General features: G+C 34.5%; 3 protein-coding genes across 3 annotated transcripts in view; 2 read left to right on the top strand and 1 right to left on the bottom strand.

The window, feature by feature from the left end:
- The window catches only part of LOC110798491 (uncharacterized), a 37,180-nt gene extending 30,385 nt beyond the window's left edge, over positions 1-6,795 (bottom strand). Inside the window, exons 1-5 of the mRNA XM_022003667.2 lie at positions 6,488-6,795; positions 5,191-5,350; positions 4,565-4,657; positions 3,377-3,479; positions 2,750-2,912 (exon numbers count right to left, since the gene is read on the bottom strand). Coding sequence (XP_021859359.1) covers positions 2,750-2,912; positions 3,377-3,479; positions 4,565-4,657; positions 5,191-5,346 — 515 coding nt within the window. The 5' untranslated portion in view covers positions 5,347-5,350; positions 6,488-6,795. The remainder of the gene's footprint in view (positions 1-2,749; positions 2,913-3,376; positions 3,480-4,564; positions 4,658-5,190; positions 5,351-6,487) is intronic.
- A 9,181-nt stretch (positions 6,796-15,976) lies between these two features.
- LOC110798494 (protein FAR1-RELATED SEQUENCE 5-like) lies at positions 15,977-20,594 on the top strand. The gene is made up of 9 exons (XM_056841701.1): positions 15,977-16,078; positions 16,213-16,242; positions 18,269-18,353; positions 18,439-18,451; positions 18,699-19,011; positions 19,231-19,297; positions 19,437-19,545; positions 19,621-19,987; positions 20,037-20,594. Exons 1-9 carry the CDS (start codon positions 15,977-15,979, stop codon positions 20,592-20,594), a joined length of 1,644 nt encoding a protein of 547 aa, XP_056697679.1.
- LOC110798495 (uncharacterized) lies at positions 20,594-21,073 on the top strand. The gene has a single exon (XM_022003673.1). It carries the CDS (start codon positions 20,594-20,596, stop codon positions 21,071-21,073), a length of 480 nt encoding a protein of 159 aa, XP_021859365.1.
- Positions 21,074-24,716: the final 3,643 nt, after the last annotated feature.

Genomic DNA, 24,716 nt, shown 5'->3' with positions numbered 1-24,716 from the left:
TCAGAGGAACTTATGCCAAGTGATATGGTACAATTATAAGCTTGAAAAGCAGTTCATAGCTTTCTTTGCTCAGGTTTTCAGACAAAAACATGCTGCATCATCTTACAAAAAACAATACTAAAGAGAAATAAACGTGTATAAGTACCTAAATAGATTCACTTTCATTAATGGTATCTCATAGCATATAAACACTAGTTCTTTATCCCTTGAGGAATAACGGAAACATCAAAACAAGGAACACAAACTGATGTCTCCAATATCAGCACCCAACGTATATACCCAATCTTCAGTTATGTGTCTGTACAGAATCTTAAAAACCATACGACAGAAACCTGAGATAAACACCAAGACCAAGTCAAAGTGACAGCATTTGATCCTGGTTCAGAACCACTTTACTTAATCACTGATCAACAAAATACTCTTAACATTTCCAACACAAAAACATTTCTTGCAAAATTTCTAGTGGTGCACTTAGAAAGTAGGGTAAGATCACCTATTAGGAAACAACATTAAGAAAAACGTTACCTTTTGCAAGATTAAATGTTATGTATCTATCGATTAAAACCAGTGACCTAACGATTGATATGTGTAAAACGTTGTATTTTCTGTCCCCTTATTGACAAAAGGTTAAGACATACTGTGTCAATTAAGACTTGATGACATCTGAAGCTTTTTGAAAATTATTTGCAAACAGAGAACCAAGGAATCTTCTGTGAAACGAGACTCTGCTAGTTAGAAATAGAAGTTCCCTCCTTTTTCTGTACACTACTGTGTATAAAGAGAAGAGAAGAACATACATAGTTCATTCTGCCAACTTAAAACAAACACCAGTTACGCTAATTCACGTGATACAAAAGTAATGGCCAGCAGGTGCAATACCAAGTGAACCAGAATGAATTTATTTAATATAGGTAATTAATGTGTATGGACAGTGAAATTTATACATACATACATCAAAAGGAAAAGCCAAATCATACTGTCAGCTGTAAGCAAATACAGCATCATAGCCTACAACAGTATCCCGGAAATTGGTCCCTTAAATATTTAAAATATATATTGCTGCTTGACCACCAAATTCTTCTCAAACAAGAAGTGCCCTTTTCATACACCTTTCAGCTTTCTATTGCTGTCAACAGATTTCACATGAGCTAGGACCATACAATGTATGAAAGTGCTGCCTAATATTGTCTAGTCCGCATCTTGATTTCTGACCAATTAAAGCAGCAGCTTCACGGATATACCCAATGCCAATAAACTCCAATCAGAGATGCTGGCCAGCATGCTGCACTAATACAACATAAGAGAAGTTGATCTGGTCTACACCTGCTCTGAGATTTGAATCAATCATTTTGAAAAGAAACACAGTTTCCATATACATGTACAGATATTCGATGCCTTCATCAATCTGAAGACAATTAATGACATCAGCAAGTGTTAAGACGTCATAATATCATGTAACATCAATTCGATGAAACAAGATACGTATACTTTCAAAGTGGCTTAATGTCCTGGACAAATATTAACAATTCACACATTGTCCAATTACAGTGTTCAACTCTTACCTTACAATCTAACAAGTCTACATCAAACCTACTGAACTTAAACAAATTGAGAAAAGATAACCAAGGCGAAGAAGAGAAATGAGAAGTACCATATTTGATCCCTCATCATTAAAAGATAAGTATAACCATTAAAAGATAGTAGTTACTATTAACAGTTCTATTGACCATATGGACTAGAAAACATCTATCGACACATCAACCCACTCTTAAGTGCTAAATCACTAGGAAATTGTAAATTTGTTCAAGTACGTAAATGGGTGTCCGGAAGTCAATCCAAGATCTAGAAAAGAGAGGCATTGACAACAAACACAGCAAGTTAAGGGGGGAAAAAAGAATAAACATGTAGAACAAGGAACTGAATTAACCCGACTTGACACAAACTTTAGCAGAAGCATGTAGACAGGCACAGGAGATAATCATACAAACCCACATTCAACAAAGCAAGACAATTTGAAAAAAAAAAATTATAATGTCAAACATGTCAGCTAAGCATATCTAACAGCAAAATGCATTTTACATACACTTCAAAAAAAGAAAATTTCTTTTACATGCGTTTTCTAGCAGCTGATAGAGCAAATTAGAAAACCAAGCATATTAGTACTACAAGCTTATTGGAGAGCTCTTGGAAACAACGAAATACTACCAACGGTGTATACAGCAGTATAACCCACAGCTTCCCTTTTTCTAGATGTGGAAGTCCCAAAAGAATGTAAACTTGATTTATTTTGATTTTATTTCCAGTCTCCATGTGTCTTTGCCAAGTTCCCTACTAGACTATTATTCGGGAGCAGACAGACAATGGGAGACTCCTTTTTATAGCTATTCACAAAACGAAAACTACGTCATTAAATTCTCAAGTATCATGAACATCAGGAACAGCAGAAGGTTGCTAATTCCATATTCATGTACAGGCGTAAACAAAAACAGAAAACCTACTTATTTTGTAAAATCCCAACATGATTGGCTCTTAAAATGATAGTTTAATAGGCCAAATAAACCTCGCAATTCCAAATATACTAAGAATGACGACACATTGCTGCTTCTATATTCTTCCCCTCGCATCAACTTGAATTTCTTCATCAAGTAATTTTACAGGGACTATTTGACAGTCAATGATCAAGTACATCTTAAGTTCAACATGATCATATGAAAGAAAAAATTAGGAAGGTAGAACAAAAGGTACTTACCAATTGACAATGGTGATTGTCAATTGACCAGGAAGGCTACTGGACGATTGCAACATGTCTAATAAACTGGTAAACAGCCTATTTGCTTCTGATATAAGTTTAGCTGCATCTAGAACTGGATGGCCACTAGCCAACCATGAGACATTAAATCTAAGCTCCTTACCTGTCATAGCCATTACACAAAATGCAGCCTGAATAAATAAAATGACAAAGGTAGAAGGCATTGGACAGATAAAAGACTGTAACAGGATGAATGGCCTAACACTCTTACAGATCTCAACATCATCACAGATTAACGGTGACGTGCACACCATAAAAAAGAATGGTGAATGACTGAATGCTTACAGTTGGGACACTTTTTTATGTAAAAATAGGTTAAATTCAAGAGGAACATTATTTAACAATTTATGGCATGAATCATGAAAACAGGGAAAAACAACAGTATGAAGTATAAAATACTTTTCATAAAAAACATAAGATACAACTAGAAAAGAAATGACAAGATGAAGCCAGTTCAAAATGACCAACACTTTAAGAGAACATCAGGGGCCTAGAAAACATATGCATGTGAAAATCAAACATGCTGGCAATAAACATCTATAAAAAGCTGATCACCAACGGATTTACCTCCTGAGGTCAGTCTCTCTGTCTCAGATGCATCTGAAGTAAGTAGCAATATGCAAGTTTCCAAAAATTTCAGCGCCAATAACCTTGTCCCAACAAAAGCCGGCTACATAAGTGTGCAAAAAAATCAGCAAGAGGACAAATATTCTCAAACCGCTTAACATTGAAATTTCCGTTCTATGTATCCATGTCAACAATACGACACATCCCAATGGTACGGCCAATACATTATTGAAAATTTGAAACGCAAAAATAAGACAAGATAATGCCAAGTAAAGTTCATAAAGCAAATAAGCTTTATAGCTTCATAATTATACTCTCTTTTACAATTAGCAAAAGAAACAGCTATTTCTTATGTGTAGAGGACTATGTAGTAAATCCTCACCATGTTAGCTCATTTCACCTTATAATTCCCACTAATGGAATAAGATGGAGGTTCATGAAAAAACTGAGACCTCGCCGACAACAAAAATTATGGATCTTAAACCTAGAAAAAACATTGATTTGAGTACGTTGAGAGGGGCCTGGACTCCATATTGCAGAGAAACTGGATTCTACCACTCAGGAACTTAAGAAGACACAGAAGCTACGAGGCAGCAGTGAGTACTAGATTCTTCACAGGCTTATCCACCCAAAAATGTGGATGGCAGTGTTAGTATTCTATTTGTCAATTGGCTAAAGATATTGTACCACCCATCAGCGGCTTCTGAAGTTTGAAAAGCTGAACTGCTTCTTACCTATGCTTCTTACCTATGCTTCTCTAAGCCCACATGACCCAAGTTTTGCATTGACCTAAGAAGTTGGCCTTGCCAACACCATTAGCATTTCTACTCTCCTGCTAACACTGTCACTGTTGACTCTCCTGCTAACACTGTCACTGTTGACTACTGGGTAGGCCAAGTTCAGCTTTGCTCATACCCCAATGACGACGAGACCTAATATGTTTCTTTCAAGGGCAAGTAAGGAGTGTACAGGATACCCAAACTGCACCTCTACCCAAAAACGTTAGATAAAAATTTAAACAAATGCATAAATGAAGCATAAAAATAAAAAAAACAGATGTCAAGAAGTTTTTTAGCATAATAGGATCAAGCATTTAAAAAAAAACTAAGCGTTTAACTAATTAAAATTACCATCTCACTGGTTATTTTAAACGTAATTGATTCACTGGAGTGTATGTAGAGATACTACCTCAAAAACAAGTGAAAGTACCGCATCCTTGAACTCAATCATATGCATCCACATCTCCTCAGCCCATCTCTCAACTTTACCATGTCGATGAAACTGCAATATTCAATACAAGCATCAGATATTTCTTCCTGACAAAGTCCCAGAAGCCAAAGAAACCTCCATATGTAGAGATAAAAATAAACCATATGAGACGGAAATGGGTAAACAAGAATGAATGACTCATAGCCTAATAATTGTACCCGACATGACACATGAGTAGAACGTTCAACGATCTAGATCAGGTGTGCAGCACCAAATTGAGGATAAATTATCACAGGAAAAAAAATACTAAAAGGGTAGACAGAAGTTAATGCACGCCTTCTTTGATTGCTTACGTTTTCACCTTTTTAACCTTTACAGAAAGAGGTCTTCAAAAATCATGCTCGCGGGAATAAAATCTAAGTAAAAGTCAACTTATATAAGTGTAAAAACATCTTACAGCTTAGCCATGAAATGAAAAGAGTTGCAAGGAGAAGAGAAAATGCATTAAAAGGGGATTTGGGACATGAAATAGAAAAGAAAAATAATGATTGGCATTTCTTTTCTTTTTTTTGATAGTTGAGATTATGGGAAGAGGTTTTGAAGACCTGCTGAGCCAACTCCTGAAGTATAGAACAAAATGATTTTGTGCCACTAACAATAGCCTGACGAGCAACGCCAGGATCTTCATCCTTTAACAATGCCAACAATTGTGGCACTAGCATGTAAGAGTGCTCCGGCACTCGCAACCCGGTCTCTTCCATCACACTGCCACAAAAGTAAGAGCCCACTACTTAAGAACAATTCATATCCAAATACCAACAAACCAAAGATAAGCATATCAGCATCAACGCAATGCCTCTAAAGAAAATCCTGCATAGGGTGAGTCGGGGTATTGAATGCATGCAACCTGATCCATGAAATGATAGAGAGGCTCTAATAGAACTTTCATTAGCTAATCACAAACTCAATGCCTGTCTACCTTTCACGGTAGATGAGGGGTGCAAACAGTATGATCAAACATTTTAATTCCATCCACTATAATCCAAAGGTAAGATAACAGCTAAAAACAGATAACAAGAAACTAAAGATAAGCATACCCAAATGAAAACATGTTGAAGGTTACAAGTTATTTTATGAAAAATAAAACTACCAACAAGCAGTTGAATAACAATGTCATACAAATTTACATTTGTGATCCAGCTCTTAGCATTACATGTCCGTATTATATCTTCCAAAAATTTCTCAAGTTTGAAAGCAGTAAGAAAACTACAAGAAAACTCTATATCAACTAATGATGGACAGAAACAAAGAGACACCCATCCATCCTTACCTTAAATACCCAAGATAAAAAGGTCATATCCTCGAAATGCACGCACAAACTATTTAGAATGAAATGCCTTTCTTAACATCCCAGATATCTTGACCCCAAATTCAAAAACCAAAAAGGTACTGCATTTCTTAATGTTCAATTTGTATAATCGCTAAGGATGATTACCCCATGCAATTATTTCAAAGAAATGAAAAGGGAAGAATCCCAACAGTTCCTTCTATCCTAAAGGAGAGATAAATGGTGACTGCGAGAAAAATCGAATCATATCAAGAATGGATTATTCAAATTTCAAGTAGAATTATGAAGTGTGTATAGACCAATTAGACATAAAACAACACCAAAACAAACCAATATTTAACAATTTGAAACCCGACATATTAGAAAAACAGAAATCAGTAAACCTAATCAATCTTAGGAGAACCGTATCAAAAAGGATAATACGAATTTCACAACACCAAAACAAAAAAGAACCCAACATAATATATTTAATTCAGAAAATTACATTTCTGAATCAATAAAAAATACAAATAAATTCAACAGAAAATTCGATAAAAATACTTGTAGATAATTACCGAGAATAGCAGCAGCAAAGAAAGGAGAGGCGGTTGGCAGAGACGCCGCCTACTAGAGTGTCAACTACAACTACAAGATGCTGCTTTTGTCGGAGGGTTTTAAGATGAGGAAGGAGATGCAGCTGCGACTGCGTGCGATTTTGGAGTTCGAAGAGAGACAATTCTGAATTTTTTATTTTTCCTTTCTATTTCTATAAAACTTTTGTAATTTGGAATACTACAATAACAAAAAAAAAAAAAAATTGTCGACCATTACTGTGTTATTGGACTTAGATACCCTCTTCTAGTCTTCTTCCCTAATCTCTTTTTCCTCCCAAAACTGTGTTATTGAACTTAGGCCCTATTCTTTTCAATTTATTTTCACCTACTTCAGAAAAAAAAAAAATTTAGATAAATTTAATTAACTTTTAAGTTTAGAATACATAACAGTTGGCCAAATTTCCATCAAAAAAAAAAAAAAAAAAAACAGTTGGCCAAATAATATACTTCATCCGTTCCGGAATTATTGCACCATGTTGACTTCACACTTCCCAATGCATGACTTTGACTCGTTATCTCTTGAATTATGTATAAGTAAAAATTATAAAAAAATTATATTTAGAAAATATATATCGATACTAATCTAATAAGATCTTACACGATTACATTTGTTTTACGTATATTTTACAAAAGATGGTCAAAGACACAACGTAAATAGTGTAAAAGTCAACATGGTGCAATAATTCCGGAACGGAGGAAGTATATATATATATATATATATATATATATATATATATATATATATATATATATATATATATATATAAAGAGAGAGAGAGGAAGGCTCATGTGAGAACACCCCCCTCTATGCGAGAACACAATCTTATATGAGAATAAATCTTGACCTTTGGATCGTTTTTAATCTAACAGCTGAAAATCAAGGGATTACTATTGGCATTTTTGTAAATTTGTTCAAATATACCCAGCCATCGCATCACATTTCACGCTTATTTTCTTTCTCTCTCTAACCTCTATTCTCTCTCTCTTCTTTTGCGCCATTACTGGACCTTAATCAAGGTCAAATTGAGCTTCAAATCTATATATTATACTAAAAGAGAGGAAATCAATGTGGTGATGACAAATGTCACTACATGATTCGCCTCTCTCATAAAATAATAAAGTAATTAAAATTATTAATCTAAATTTAAGTTGTCTTATTTAAGGAAAGATATGTGCTAGAGAATATATTATTGTTTGCCAATATTAATCTTAAAGATTCTTTTAATAATGAACATTCTAAATATACTAAATAAAAATAGAAAAGGTAAAAAAACATGCACAAGTAAATATTTTATTCCCGTGTTTATGTAAACGTTATGTAAATATGGTGCACTAATTAAATTGTATATTCTGCAAAATATAGCATAAAATATACTCATAAGTTTTCAGGATACTACCTGAAAAGATGACATGTTTCATGTCTAATTTATTTATTTTAATCTAATTTATCATTAACTTTGGAAATATGGTACGTAATACAAGACATTATAATGTACTACATATCTATCTATATGCTACACTAAAAGAGAGGGTACCTCAATGTGGTGCTAACACATGTTATTTTTAATTTTACTTTTCATTTTTATTGCCTAAATGTATACCATTTGTATTAGTATATATAGATTGCACAATCTATATTATTGAATATACGGTAAAATAATATCTATTTGCTAATAAAGAAACTATTTAATTTAAAGATTTTATTGACTTCTATTGTCTATAAACCACAAAGATAATATATAAAATAATATAGAGATAGTGCATTCTATATACATTTCGTAGTATATTGGTGAAATTATAATATGACTATTATTAGATTATACGTACTCCGACTTCGTAGTACTTATAATATGACTATCACAATATTATACGTACTCCGACTACGTAGTACTTATAAGAAAATAATATCAAACATTATTTTAAAAAAGCATTTTATCTATTTATTTTTTATTTGCAACACTTCCCTAAAACGGAAAAATTACAACACACTATAAATGGAAAACTATTTTGTATGATTTGACATTTCACTCTCACTTTAATCTATTTATTAATTATAATCTCTCAAACACCAAATAAAATAATGGAACCTCTTTTCGATTTTACCCTTATATTAAAGAAGTTTGATTCATTCTTATTTAAGGGTGAAAAAGTATACGTTCCAACTACATAGAAACGGAAAAGTTATCTTAAAAAGATCACTTCCCAACTCTTTCACAATTCTTTTATTCAGTAGTCTTTCCATCCCTTTATTTGCATCATATTCATCTTTGGTATATCCGTTTGAGATTACTCCATACATTAAACGAACAGTTATCCCACTTGCTCTCTCTCTATCTCTTCTGTCGTTGACCACTTTATCAACTCATGTGCATTTGTTACACTCAATTCTTAATGAAGTAAATTTTGGCCATGGGACAATCAAAAGGGTTGGAGTGAGTTTATTAGACAGTTAACCGAAAAAGTAACATCATGTAATATTGACCAAATATAGGTATGCTACATTGTTAGTGGGGCGGGTTATGGGAGACCCTTATGCAACACCCCAAGTGGGAAGGGTTGGGGGAAAGTTTAATTTGGTGGGTGATGCGGATAGAAAAAGTATATGCCTTAGGTGACAATGCAATGATGAATTTTAAATTGCACCCTCCCAATTACTCGCATATCCTTCATCTAATTGATCTTGAATAGTATTTTTAACAACTAACCTACATATTATAACATTTTATTTATTTATTCAACTACACTAATAAGACAACCAAATTGGCCAATACTCTAAAATAGAGTTTTAAAATTGAAAACTACCAAAAAATAGTGTATATGATGGGTTTGGATAAACAAGTGGGTGATGGAGCGAGAATGAATTTTATTTTATAGATGGGTAGCATACATATTGTGGGTGGCATGGATAAGAATGAGATTTTAGGTGGGTACGAGTGTGGAGGGAATGATGTAAATGGTAGGGCGAGTATTTGGTGAGTAGATGAGAATAACTATAGTAATAAAGGGTATATGAGAATAAACTATAGAAATAAAAGGTATATGAGAATAACTTTATGTTCACACAAGTGATGAGTGAGAATGAAAGTAATTTTATCTACATACCCTTATTTATTTTTTATTTTTTTAATAAATAAGATATGAAATATGGCAATAACAAATCTATACATAACTAATTTTAATTAGAAAATATCTACAAGCTCTATTTTGGTTAACTGTCAATAAATATAGTTTAGATTTCATGCAAATTTAATATTTTGCGTAACAGATTGTAAATCGTGCATCGCACGGGTATTATACTAGTTTGCTTCTAAATTCAATTATATTCTCGAATACATTCATCTGGTTGTTTATTTAAAGGTATTTTATCAACTTCGTTCAATTTTGCAATTCTAATTTGTGTATTTTGCTAAGAATTTTTCGATTTCTTACCTAGTTTTGATTATTGAATTTAATTTAATTATTATCGAATTGCGATTATCTAATTGCTGGTTATCGAATTGCTTATATCGTTTGCTGAATTTCGTGAGCTACTTTTTATTTTGAATTCCGTGAGCTGTTTTTTGAGTACCGAATTGTTGATTCCTTATTGATTTGTTTTGTTTTTTATTTTCAGATTTGTTTTTGATTTTTTTTTTGATTTTGATTTGTTTTTGTTTAATATTTTTTATTATCGAATTGTTCCGGTGAATTCGTTTTTTAAATAAGAGAAACAGATGTTTTGTATTCGGTGTACAATATGTTCTATATAAATATTCTACAACATGTTCTAAACAATGTATTCAATGTTCTGAACTGTGTTAGCATATGTTCTGAGTTACTTACTTTGTTATGTAGTAATTTACACTATGTTCTGTATTTTTTTTGTTAGTGGAAGTGCAGTCGCCGTGTCATCTGCTACTGACAGGCTAAAGTCGTATCACCTAATAAAAAATAACCTAAGTCCACTAGCTAGGTAGCAAGGGAAGTCAGGATCGAATCCACACGGAAACAGGCGTTCTTCCTACTATCAATTAATTAAACTAGACTATTGGGAACAAGAGTTGGTTGGTGATTTGTATGCTAAGACTACGAACGATAATTAAACAAGAATGAATTAATATATTAAGGAATCTAGGGCATAGGTTCACCAGCAAATAATAATCCAGGACAATGAACAATTACGATAATCTACAAGTAATTAATTAGACTAGCATGCTCTCTCGAATCGATACTAATCATAGACTTAGAATTAACGGGCTCTCGCTACGTATTAACTCTAATTCTACCTATTGACACAAGCCTAAACATCAAATTGCATCTCTCGAATCTTAACTTGACATTGCATAACTACCACAATTAAACCTGCGCAAATCTAATTGTATAGTGAAATAAACCAATCAATAGGAATCAATTACAATGCCAACAATCATAACTATTCAATATCCATTCATATTAATCATGGATCCCCAAACCCTAGAAATTAGACTACTCTAGCATATTAACAATAAACAAAGCAATTAGCATGATTGAAAACATAATTAAGGCAAAACAAAAGATTGAAATAAAGAACAATACCTAATTGAAGAACAATGGCAAATGAAAGCTTGAATTTTGATTGAAAATAAACTAAGTGTTTAGAACAAATTAGAGAGAAAAACTAAGTGTTTAATACTAGAATATGAGATAATAAGCTCCGGTACTAAATTAATAAAGGCTATATTTATAGTTTAGCCCAAAAACACAAGAGAAAACCGGAATAAAACTAAAGTAAACCGCGCGCTAAAGGCTCCAGGGTTGTCGTCGTCCGGTCGGGCGGCCAACCGCCCGACGGGCGACCAGCTCGAAATCCGCCCGACGGGCGCAGGGCTGCCCGGCGGGCGGAGGGAGAAACTTCTGAAAGATCTGCATGCGCCCGGTCGGGCGGCTCTCGCCCGCCGGGCGAAGAGAGAAAATGCGCTGCTGCAGCTTCGATGGGCACCAGGCGAGACTCCGCCCGTCGGGCGCCTTCTGACGATCTGATCCTGTGCTTGCTCGCCCGATGGGCGAGGGGAGATCAACCGGGCGGGAAGCTCTTCGTCCGCAACACCGAGTCTAACTTCCGGGGCTCAATCATGAACATCTAAGGCTCCCGTAAGTCGATAAAAGTCGTCCCGAACTCCCTCGGGATCATGTAGTGGCCTAAATCATCAAGAAACGGGCCTAAAAAGACCAATTTCTCAATAAGTATTCCTGAAACTCAAGGCACACTCAAATACACAGATTAGTACTAAAATGGCTCCTAAGAGCTCATTTGACGCATAAAAGTACTAAGGGACGGGGGTGAAAACACTATATAAAACGCACATATCAGCTACTGCTGGTGGTGTAGGTGCTGCTGCCGCTGAGGCTCCAAAGGAGGAGAATAAGGTTGAAGAGAAAGAAGATTTGGATGACGTAAGACAACTCTACCATGCATCCTATAAATTGTGTTTGTGTTCTAAACTAGTGATGCATATATTCTAAATTAGTGTTTTTATGTTCTAAGCTATTGTGTGTTCAAAATTTGGAAGTTGGAAATTTGAAACTGGTATGTCCTTAATAGTACAATTTAGGGATAATAACACTCAACTGGTGTCAATGCATAATGACGATGACAAACCTTATGAATAGGTTATATTCTGAATAATTATCCTTATTAGGGGGTTTTGCTTAAGTCTAACTTCTTGTTAGATTGCAATCTTGGATAATAATATCTTGAATTTCTACTAATTTGATTGGTTTGATGAATGAATGATGATACCATATCTCATTCCCTGTTGTTTGATTAGTGAGAGAATGGATGATGATACATTGATATCTCGTTCTGGTGGTGATTTTACCTTTGTAGTAACTGTGATTGATCGTGTACCATCATGTGTAGGTTCAGCTCATGGAGCAATTTCTTTTCTTGTTAATATTATTGGTTCCAAAGTAATTGTTGTTAATCTAGTACCATCACGTGCCTTCATGTGCAACAATAATGGTTCGATTTTTGCTTGTGTATGTATATATTTCGGCAGAGTGATTATACATGAAAGGGGTACATTAACAGTGTGCACCAATTAGTGTTGATACCGTACTACTCTGTATATTCTTTTTTCTTGATGAGTTAGGCTAATATTTCTTAGTGGCATCAGATCAAAACTCACACTGTCTTGCCCTTTTCTTATGTTCTAAACTAGCGTTGCATATGTTCTGAATTAATGGTGCTTATGTTCTAAAGGTTTATATGTGTTTTGGGCTTTCATTTCTGTTTCTTAACATAATTAGTTGTCAACAATGAACACTTGTTTGAATATATTTTTTAAACCTTTGAGCTCAAGTGGTAGAGCAATGTGCAATGACATTGCACATGGATGTAGGTTCAAATCCTACATAGGTTGTTGAGAGCACACAACTTAGCTCCGATGTATTTATAGGGATAAGTCCTAAAAGAGAGTTACCCTCCTTCACCATGACATATTCAACCAGTGCCCCCCCAGTCTGTCAGCCAAGAAAAACCAGTCAATTTTTTTGTTTTTTCCATAGAAGGTTCGCTTAATTATATTATGAAATGGGGCATACATGACCAAAATTAAATAGCAGATGCTCAAATGCACCTGTTACAACTCTAGCAAGAGAAGGGGGTTCCTGTTTCTGATTATTGTTTTGATTATCTAGTTCACAACTATCAATATCATCGTCCTCATCATCAAAGTCATCAAATCCCATATTGTGTTTTTCTTGCATAGGCATTGGAGATTCTGTCTCCTGAAACCTCGGGGTTCTGCTGCATGAATTAAACCAGGCCCAGAAGATGAACCCCAAAATGATAACTTAAGTTTCACGCCTCCTTCAGTTCAAGTGTTGGATTTCATGTTCTAAAAATCAAGGCTAGTGTTCTAAACATGTATACATATGTTCTTAAGTAAATAGAACATATTAAAAAGTAAATAGAAGTGATTCAAAAGTAAAGAATCATCAAATATGAGAATTAATTAATATCATAAACCAAATACAAAGTGTTGCCTATGTAGGATTCGAACCTACATCATTGTGCAATCGCACAAAGCTCTACCGATTGAGCTAATAGGCATTGTCCCAAACATCAAGCATTGACAACCACTACTTAGCAACATCCAAACAGAGCAAAACATCCGCCCAGCAAAAAACTGCTAAAATAGTTCGAAAATTGAATAAATATGCAAAAACACATAGCAAATGTTCTAAAAACCCATAATAAATGTTCTAAAAATCCATAGCATATATGTTCTAAAAAGCCTATTTTAAGGCAATATATCCTTCTCTAGCAAATACCTCAAACCCTAGTGAAGGCATCATAAAAGTCACGAAGAGAGTTGTTGAGATATGAACGCAAGTCATTGTGTAAAACATGACAAAAAAACATATTTCCAGAGGTGTTTTGGAAAATTACCATAAGTTTGGGTATCAGGTACCCGAAATCGTGTTTTAGAACATTGAGGGCTTTAATTGCGGTCCACCCACATCCAAGGGAACTTTCTATAACAGGTTGTTGACAATCAATGGTTTCTCCAGATGCTTGTTTTCCTTCTGATAACTTTCAAACATCATGTTATATAATTTAGAACATGAAGTTATATAATTTAGAACATGAAGTTATATAATTTAGAACATCTAGTTATATAACTTAGAACATCAAGTTATATAATTTAGAACATCAATTTATATAATTTAGAACATCAAGTTATATAATTTAAATTTGGTCTAGTCAGCAGAAGAGAATTTCCTGGAACAGTAATACCAGTTTGAGGGAGAAACATCTTCATCAGGAACAAAAAAAAGCCTTTTCAGTGGGAACATTATTAAGAATCGTTAGATCTTTTTTCTGAAAAAAAGAAGTATAATGAGTTGAAGATTGTGAAAAGGGAAAGTACATTAATTGATGTTATATCTCTAGTAACAAAAGTCCCTATGATTTTGAAGATCATCAACTTCTTAACTTATGAAAATCCACCTGATAGCTCTAAGGCTGAACTTGTCTCTACATGTATCAGTGTTATAAGCAAGACATTCACAAACAAAACCCCTAAGTTGTCCATAAAAAGAAGATTTGTGAAGTAAATTTTAGGAGTAGTTTTCTAGTCTCTCTTAAGTAATAGACAGGATACGATCCCCCCATAACTTTCTAGGAAGTTTAGCATGATTCTTGAAAGCTCTAACTACCTCAAGAAGATACCTATTTTTTTCAGAACATTGTACACATATATTCAGAACATGTACAATTATGGTTTAGAACATGTACATAATTTCTAGTCCAAGACCAATTTGCAGCATCTCGGTCTCTACTTCCCACCCCAACTACCGTATGCTCTCTTTCTTTAGCACTTTGTTGGTGGAGTTTAGCCTATGGTAGCAAATATTCGATATTGGAATCTATTATATATATAATCATTTAATTTCAAGAATCTGTTCACCAAATAAAAGTTTTAGGCTTTTGGATGATTCTTGACTGAAGATCAGAAGCAATATATGATGATAGAAAATATATGCATTTCCCACATAAATCTGACTTTAGCTAAGCCCAACAAATACACCAAACATATAACATCGACAAAGCATATCAGAGAGCAGAACAAAATCAGAAGAAACTTGTCACCGCTGAACAAAATAAGCATAATCTTAGTAGATGCAAACAGAAAGACCTGATCAATATTAGCATGCACAACTATATTGATGAAACGATAGCAATTTGACACCTTGATAAACTCAAGCATTGAAAATAGAATCAAAATTTGAATTCGTACCTTGACATCATGTTAAGCAGAGAGATGCAAGTACGAAAACACTAAAATATATCAATAAAAATTAATGTAGAACACCTATAATGATTTTTAAAGAGTAATAAAGACAATAGTACATAGTTCTGCTAACTTATGTGACATTTCTAAAAGATGATTTTGGCGATGTTCCCAGTTTAGAACATAAGCGAGGATGATTTAGAACATATGTTCTAACAAGTAAAGCTATATGTTCTGTACATTATTCATAGTTGTTCTAATCAGTTAAGCTACATGTTCTAAGCAGTTAAGCTATATGTTCTGACAATTGAATTCATATGTTCTAAACCTCAATTAATAGAAGATCAGATATGCTTAGCTGAACAACTTGAATCTAGACTTTAGTATTTTCAATAAAAGATCGTTACATTCACAATATATTACTAGGAGAGGCAAAAATAAGTTCACAAGAGAGCCTATAAGCAATCTGACATAATGTAAATATGTCATGCTTGAAATAAGGGCAAAAAATTCAAAGGTGATGAAGAAAACTAGGGATCTAAGATGACATGTCAAATGCTTGGAGGTGATACTGGTAATTATTATTTAAGACTTAATATAATGAAACTTGAAAAAGAAGACGAGTGGAGAACGAAGGGATTACTTTTCTAGGGAGAAATGGGAGAATCTATTACCCCTATTAGTTCCTACCAATATGAGATGGTACTATAAACTCCCATCAAAGCTTCTTCATACGATATCACCTCTGAACTCTAATTGTAAGGGTCAACCAAGCTTAATATCAGCTATTAACAATGTAAAAACAAATAAGTGTTTGGTTTAGCTCCCAATAATATAACTTATACGCAAAGACCCACTCGCCTTCCCCATAGCAAGCTCAAAAATCCCCTTTTGCTTCAATTAAACAAAAGTTCATTACATGACATGCAGACACTGGAAACAAGGAGAATTCAAGAGCAGGTAAGCACAAGATTACCTACTCTATTTATATTATCAAAGAAGGTACGAGTTTTATTCAATAAGAAAAAGAACATAGCAAATCAAACTGGGAGAACAACTTGTGGAAATGGATAACCAGAGCAACTTTTATAGGATAAAACATCTCAAAGTTAAGCTCCTTTATATGTAGCTATATTTATTCTGAAGTTTTGCATAGTTGCGAGCATATGCATTGATGAAGTTTTACATTTTGATGTTCTAAAAAGTAACTTCCATGCTCTAAACATTAAACAATTTTGTTCTGAACAGTGAACCTTCATGTTCTAAATGTTGAACCTTCGTGTTCTAAAGAATTGAGATTATAAAATATTTACCCAACATTTTCAAGGATGTCCTTCCGAAGTGCTTGTTCGACAGTAAGGCTACTAGTGCGTTGTGGCTCTGATGTTTTGACGTGTTTAATCTCATTCTCGTCATATGAATTTTCTATGTTTAAACATTCAGAACATACAACTATAGGTTATAGAACGTCATGAATTAATTCATAAAATAAATAAATCAGAAAATATAGAAAAAATTCACAAATTAATTAAAAAAATCAGAAATTAATGACCTAAAAATTCAGAAGCTAATCACAAAATTTAGAAATAATAACAATTAATTGCAAAAACTAAGAACAAATTTATTATGAATTCAGAAAATAATCACAAATAAATCACAAAATAGTCAGAAAGATTAAATCATGACTTAGAACATTCAATCGATTATTACATATAACTCTTCTTGATCTTCTGAATCTGAATTGTGTTTGTCGTCGATTATTTTATGCAATATCATCTTCACTTTCATATTTTTCCTTAAAATCAAAAGTAAACACAAATTAACTTAAATTGAATTCTAAAATAAGCGAATAGTTAGAAATTTGCGTATTGTTGTTTACCTTCTCCATTCGTAGGTTTTTCAGACTGATTTTATGATTTTTCTGCTTCTTCATCTTCAATTGTATCCGAATTCAAAAAAAATTAGCTTAAAATTGACGAAAATTGTAGAAGAAAGGAAGAAATATACAAGAATTCGACGATAAACTACCTGAAATCAGCGAATAATCGAGTGAATTGAAGCTTCATCGGCGTCATTTTAAGCTTTAGTGGCAGTTTTTTGAGGAGAGAGAAAAATGGTGAGAGAGAGAGAGAGGAAGAAGGTTGAATTTTAGAGAGAGAGAGAGAGAGTGAATGTCTGATATTAGTTTTAGTGAGAGAAACGTATTTCCTTTTATTACTTGGTAGGTGGGAGGTTAATCTTAGCCCTTGAATTTCATCTAATCATACGAATTAGATTCATTCTCATATATACTAGTATACTCACATAGGGACCTATTTTCACCGGATCCCGAAAGGCTCCCGTAAGAACACTTCTTACGGTGAGAACACTACTTACGGTAAGAACACCTTCTTAACCGTTGGATGTAATTTAATCTAACTGCTGAGATTTGTCCATTACTAATGGCAATTTTTGTAATTTTGCTGAAGATTTATTTTTGTTTCCTTTTTTTTCCTGTGATTTTCTTTCTCTCTCAATTTTTTTTGCTTATTTCTCTCTCCTCTTCTCGCGCAGTCATCTTCAATCGAACACGAAGGAATCGCAGTTTTTGTTCAAATTCTTCATCAAATTAATTAAACCTCCTGCGTTTTACTTTGATTATCTGATTTTGATTTCAAATTTAGTCGATTTTTCTCAATCGATCGATTCTGTTCATCAAATTTTTCCCAGAATTTTCAGCAATTGTCGAAAGTTTGTGATGTCAAATTGAATTTTTTAATTTTTTTGTTTGTTTATATTATTGTATTTAGGTGAATTCGACTTTTGATTTTGTTTTTTGAATCATATTTGTTTTTATTGTTGTTTTGATTATGAACTTTTTTGTAATTTGATTTTCATTTGATTTCTAGCTTTTTAATGTTTTTAAATTGTTTCTGTTTGATTTCGTGTTAGTTTTTGTTGTTGTTTTGGATTAAATCTCTGATAATTCTTAATTTTTATTTTTCAGGTTATTCGTGCTCTGTTTTTATTTGTTATGGCTACCGCTGAAGTTGATTTGTTATCTCATAGTTCTAGTTCATCAGTTACATCATGTATGATTTAATTCTCGCCTTGGTAGTTAATGATGTTCTAAATTTTTTTTGTCATGTTCTAAATATTTCTTCTTATGTTTTTTAGATCTTATTCACTTGTCTGTACTCTTGTTCATATTTTAACATTATTATTTTTATGTTCTAACTATTTGTTTTTATGTTCTATACTTTTTGTGCACCTTTGTGAATTTTAATTTCATTTTCTAAAGTTTTTATTTCATGTTCTAAATTTTTGGTTTTATGTTCTGCACATTTTATGCACTGGTCTGAACTTCTTTTTTTTTTTTTTTTTGCAGTTGGAATTATTAATAATTAACCATCAAGTTCTTCTGTTGGTACTCCTAGAGTGTTTACTTCATTGAGTCCTGGTGGTACTAGGGAATGGATTCCTTCTTGTTCCGAGGAGTTAAAACCTATTGTCGGAATGAACTTTAAAGATCCTGAGGAAGGTTTATCATTTTATAAAGCTTATGCTACTGCTTCGGGTTTCACTTCTAGAAAAAGTACTACTACAAGAAGGAAGAAGACCGATGTAGTTGCGTTCCAGTATTTTGTATGCAATAAAGAAGGTTTTAAGGCGTCTCGTAAGCCTATTGTGGAAGCTGTTGAAGAAAAATTAGACAAGGCTTGGTCTACACGAAGGCGAATTCTTACTCGTGTTGGTTGTGACATATTTCAAAGAAGAACATAATCATCCTCTATACACTCTTGGTTGTGCTAAATTTCATAAACATGGGAGGAAAATGAGTCTTTTGCATAAGAAGATTATTATTGATAATTCAAAGGTGTTTTCCATTCTTGTGTTCTAATGTTTCCTTCCTATGTTCTAATATATTTTGTGTGTGTTCTAAATTGTGTTCTCTGTTTTCTTGCACAGGATAACATTGATCTAGTGAAGGCCTTTAGAATAATGAAGGAGTTAACTGAATCATATGACAATGTTGGTGCATAAAAGCAAGATTTCAAAAAATAATTAGAGAGATTTGAAGGAATTAATTGAAGGATCCGATGAACAAATGTTTATCAACAATTTTCAGAATAAAAAGTTATTATGGAGTGCGTTCTTTTTTTATTATGAGTTAGATGCAGAAGGTCATCTCTGTAGAGCATTTTGGGCAGATCCTATTTGTAGAAAGAATTATGCTCTTTTTGGAGATATGGTTTCATTTGATACTACATTTAAAACAAATAGGTAATGTTATATTTTTTATGCTTTATGATCTAAACTGTTTGCTGTTATGTTCTAAATTGTTCTGTTTTTTTCTAGGTATAATATGATATTTAGGCCATTTACTAGAGTTGATCACCATAAAAAGTGTATTACTTTTGTTGCTGCCTTTATATCTAATGAGGATATAGTGTCTTTCGAGTGGGTTTTTAGAACATTTGTGAAGGCAATGGGTGGTAATGAGCCTCTTTGTTTGATTACTGATGAAGATCCTGCAATGAAAGTTTCTTTTCCTAAAGTATTTCCGTCTACAGAGCATCGGTTTTGCATGTGGCATATTATGAAAAAGATGCCTGAGAAAGTGTGTTGTGATCTTCCACCAGATTCTGACTTTCTACAAAAGATTTGCAAAGCTGTTTGGAGTGTAGAGATTGAACTGGCTGAGTTTGAAGAGAGGTGGACTAAGGTTATTAGTGAATTTAAGTTAATTGGAAAACCATGACTTGTTGTTGCAGATTTATGATAAGCGTGAAATGTGGATTCCGGCTTATTTTAGGGATTTATTCTGGTGTGGTATTATGAGAACCACATCTAGGTCAGAGAGTGAGAATAACTTTTATACAAAGTTCACTAATCCACATCTTACCCTTGTTGAGTTTTATATGAGATTTCAAAGTGCATTAGATGCTCAACGTCATACTCAAGGTGAAAATGATAATTCTTCTAAACATAAACATCCTGAGTGCAAGACACGTTCTGCCATAGAGAAATTTGCCTTTGAAGTTTACACGACAACTGTTTTTTATGAGTTTCAAGACGAGGTGGAATTAGCTCTTTTCTCTTGTGGTCTTGATGGTTTTAAGAAAGAATTTGGATTGGAAGTTTATACTATTGGAGAAGGTTGTCGTGTCCGCAAGTTTGATGTTCTTTTTAATGTTGAAACATTGGATACTAGTTGTTTATGCAAGTCATTGAAAGGCAAGGGATTCCTTGTAAGCATATGGTTTGGGTTTGGAAGGCAAAACATATTCTCAAAATTCCCGAGGCTTATGTGCTTAATCGATGGAGTATAATGGCATGTAAGAAGCCGATTTTTGATTTAGAAGGAAATGTGTTGGAGCAATGTGTTCAAGCTGTAGATAGGAAAAGATTGTTGAATAATTTGTGGTGTGAAATTCACTCTTGTGTGAGTTTGGCCCAAGGGAATGAATTGACACTTAGTGCTCTTGTGGACAATCTTCGATCATTGAGGTTAGATTTGGAATCCCAAAGTAGTATTGTTGATGGATCGAGTGGTAGTGTTTCTAGCAAAGCTCAAGATATTGAATTGCTTATTGGAGCTAGTGTGCCTACTGAAATTTTGATCAAACCGCCTAAAGTTTCGAAGAACAAAGGGACCGGGGTTCATGTTCATGGTAGTGGAAGTGATAAACGGTTGAAGAGTGATAAAGAAAAAATTGTTGAACAAAGTCAGAAGAAGAAGAGGTTGTGTAAAGAATGTAAGAAGATGGGTTACCATGATATTCGTAATTGTCCCGGAAAAGAGAAGTAAAAATGTAACTGTAGACACCTAACTTGCGTCTCCCCTCTGGGATGATGACGATAGCATTATCCTTACTTGGCGGTTGGAGAAACTCCGTGCGGAAATCCCAATTGCTAAGAACATCTCCAAAATACAAGATCCAAAATCCAATCCCCGAGGCCGTTCCCCTCCCGGAACTCGGTACAAAATACAATTCTCAAAAACAAATTTCAAAATCCAAGTACAATCTCATCTAGTAGACCATTCCATTGGTTTTAGTAATCCTTTTCCACTCAAAATCATATAAGGCAAGTCAAATTCGGGCGCCGACCCACAAAACCGAGCAAGCCGGGCCCCGTCCCGTACAACCGGAATTCAAAACTCGAAACGGCTTGTTTTTTTACGCAAAATCAAGTCTTAACCTCCAAGAAAGAACTACGTGCCAAGCATCGTACTATTCGTACGAAGGTACATCAATACAAGACAAATCAAGGATGGAGCCCGCGTCCTTGATTTTGGCAGCACGCATGCCACGTCACCAGCGCCCAGCGCTGGTTTGGCGTGCTGCGCTGGCAATGGCTGGCAGTTTCCAGCCATTTTTCCTATAAATACCCCCTAATTTTCAGCATTTAGGGAGGCAGCTTCAATATACAACGTAGTAATACAAAAATTACGCCTCAAATTCAAGTCCAAAAATCCTTCAAAAACACATACAAACTTCAAGTTCTAAGCAATTGGGAGTTCTAAAAGGAATTCTTGCCTAAACCTAAATAGGTAATTCCGAATCCCACAATATTCAATCATGTTTCTTTGATTTTCCTATTTCAAAAATGATTAGCAAGTTGGCATTTTTACTATTAAAGATGTCACTTGCAACAATCATACATCTTTTCAAAACCCAAACTTTTCAAAAAACAAAAATGCAAACTTTCAAGATTCAAGGATGTTCAAAGTTGTTTGCAATCACTTCTTTGAACTAGAATCACTTTCAAGTATGGAGTAATCAAAGATGACACCTTTTTAGCTTCTAAAGGTTTAATCTTTTGAGATTCAAAACTCCATTTTTCAATATACAAGTTCAAGTTTTCAAATTTCAAGATCCCACAATGTTTAGGGTTGCTCATGACTACTTCCCTAAACTAGGATCCTTTCAAAATAAGAGCACATCAAAGATCTAACCTTTTCAACATTAAAAGGCCCGATCTTTGAGATTCAAGTCTCTTAAGTTTCAATATTTCAAGTACAAGTTCAATATTTCAAGTTCAAGTTCAATTATTTCAAGTTCAATATTTCAAGATTCAAACTTTCAAGTTCAAGTTCTATATGCAAAATCTAGGATACTTTGGGATGAGCAACTTCTCCCAAGTTGAGATTTTTGGCTTTGAATTCGTGTCGGGCGTACTTATTTTTAAGGAGCCGCTTGACGTTCGAATCTCATGTGCCCAAGTACAAATTTCAATATCGCAATTTCAATTATGCACCTTTCAATATTGCAATTTCAATTATGCACCTTTCAATACCGCAATTTCAATATCGCACTTTCAATTCCGCAATTTCAATATCGCACTATCAATTCCGCATTTCAATTCCGCATCTTTACTTGCCTAGTCCTTCTAGGCAATGTGGACCTACTCCCTAGTCCGTTTCTAGGGGGTCTTGTATTTACTAAATTCCGCACTCATTTACAATTGTGATGTTGCTTTATTTGCTTTATTGCTTTCATCACCATACATGCTAAATACAACAAAATGCAAGGTTACATCACGCTTAACAAAGATAATTTCTTGGACAAACCGATCTTTGGTTCCCTTAAATTACCTTTAAAGCAAAGTGACCACCATACAATTAGAGATTCTATTTGCTCTAAAATTCAAACCCACATAGTCTAATCTAGGGTATATTTTTGAAAATGCTATGTCACGTACTCGAATAATTTCTAAAGCTCGCGGAATAACCATCTCGTTCCCGTGCCCGGATCTCACCCATCCGTTTCGAGGATTCAAAGCCTTATCCAAAATAGAGTCACTTGCGGTCTTTCTAAACGAGACTTTAAATAATGTTTGGTGGCGACTCCTTCGATGTACAAAAATACAATGGTTATCTAAAAAACCGCCCCTTGTAGGGAAAGAGCATACTTGCGAAGCGAACCAAAAAAACACCCCCTACAATTCTGGCTACTCCGCTGGGGACTTTCTAATTTCAATTTCGAAAATGCGAGCAGATTTCGAGCAGCAAGCCACTGATCTGCTTAAGTACTAGATGCCAGCACTGGCGCCAGGCGCAGCCACCTGCGCCCAACGCCACTGCCTGCATCCAGGACAGTGGCTCACAGTGGCTTGTCGCCCACTTTTGCTCAACTTTTCGTGTTGGGAGTTAGTCTATTTTTGAATCTGGAAGGACGCTCCCAAGCCTCGTGAACGAATGTCGAAAAACGAGCTTTACAAATACAAATTCGAGTACGATTTCAAATTTCAATTTCTAGGCATTTCATGCATTTTTCGAAAACCATATTGTGCAAAATAAATTTCTGCCCAAACGGATGTGTTCTACATTCGGGCTAGCCCCGGGGGCAACGAAATGGTGACTCTCCATACGGTTCCCGACCAAAGTGTGTGACCATTTCCGCGCCTACCGAAACTTGGCATTTGCTTGACATTCCCGATGTCAAGTATGGAGGCCGTCTGCCGACACACACGTCCCTTAGGCGGATGTGCAAGTTGTCGCCGGATCCGTCTCTTAGTCAAGTACCTTTTTGACACCCTAAGTCGACCACTTGCATCATACAAAACTTAGACCGACCTTAGGTTGAGAACTTTGCATGTCGCATTCATATACATGTTAGTGTGACAACGTGCTATTTGTGCATTGTGTGGGCGTCTTTGCACGCGTGAATGGCTAACCTCGAGTTCTAGCTTGACAAAACCAATTAGCTTCCAACTAGGAAACCAAACCCCTAGGAGCATCATTCAAACCTCATGCATCTAAAGTCGCCGATTTAAGGTCTTTTAGGAGTGCCACTCCATTTGATTCAAAACCCTTAAACACGCCTCACGCACAAATGCCAAATTCAAAATTCGATCCAACGGCGTCATAATGCCGGATTTTCGAGTCCAAATTCCAAATTCCAAATTCAAGTTCAAATCCAACGGCGTCATAATGCCGGATTTTCCATTTCAAACCTCAAATTTCAAATTCAAAATACAATCCAACAACGTCATAATGCCGGATTTTCCATTTCAAACCTCAAATTTCAAATTCAAAATGCAATCCAACGGCGTCATAATGCCGGATTTTCCATTTCAAATCTCAAGTTTCAAATTCAAGTTCAAATCCAACGGCGTCATAATGCCAGATTTTCTAGTCCAAATTTCGAGTTTCAAGTCCAAATTTTCTAGTCCAAACCTCAATTTTCAAATCCAAATCCAACGGCGTCATAATGCCGGATTTTCCAATTCAAATTTCAAGTTTCAAGTTTCAAGTCAAGACTCAATCCAACGGCGTCATAATGCCGGATTTTCTAGCCAAAATTTCAAATTCCAAGTTCAAAACTCAAATCCAACGGCGTCATAATGCCGGATTTTCTAGTCAAAATTTCAAAATTCCAAGTTCAAAACTCAAATCCAACGGCGTCATGCCGGATTTTCTAGTTCAAACATTCAAATCTTCAAACCTC

This window comes from Spinacia oleracea, chromosome 4, assembly GCF_020520425.1.
Source record: "Spinacia oleracea cultivar Varoflay chromosome 4, BTI_SOV_V1, whole genome shotgun sequence".
NCBI classification, from domain to species: Eukaryota; Viridiplantae; Streptophyta; class Magnoliopsida; order Caryophyllales; family Amaranthaceae; genus Spinacia; species Spinacia oleracea.
Note: the sequence above shows the minus strand (reverse complement) of the source record. Positions and strands in the feature narration are given on the sequence as shown.

What these genes read in the sequence shown, in the direction of transcription:
- LOC110798494 (XM_056841701.1), top strand. Translation starts at nt 15,977, where the DNA reads ATGAGATGGTACTATAAACTCCCATCAAAGCTTCTTCATACGATATCA. An exon ending in TGAATCATATGACAATGTTG is followed by an intron (nt 19,298 to 19,436) that starts GTGCATAAAAGC and finishes ATTATGAGTTAG; the next exon opens with ATGCAGAAGGTCATCTCTGT. An exon ending in TTGAAGAGAGGTGGACTAAG is followed by an intron (nt 19,988 to 20,036) that starts GTTATTAGTGAA and finishes TTGTTGTTGCAG; the next exon opens with ATTTATGATAAGCGTGAAAT.
- LOC110798495 (XM_022003673.1), top strand. Translation starts at nt 20,594, where the DNA reads ATGGCATGTAAGAAGCCGATTTTTGATTTAGAAGGAAATGTGTTGGAG.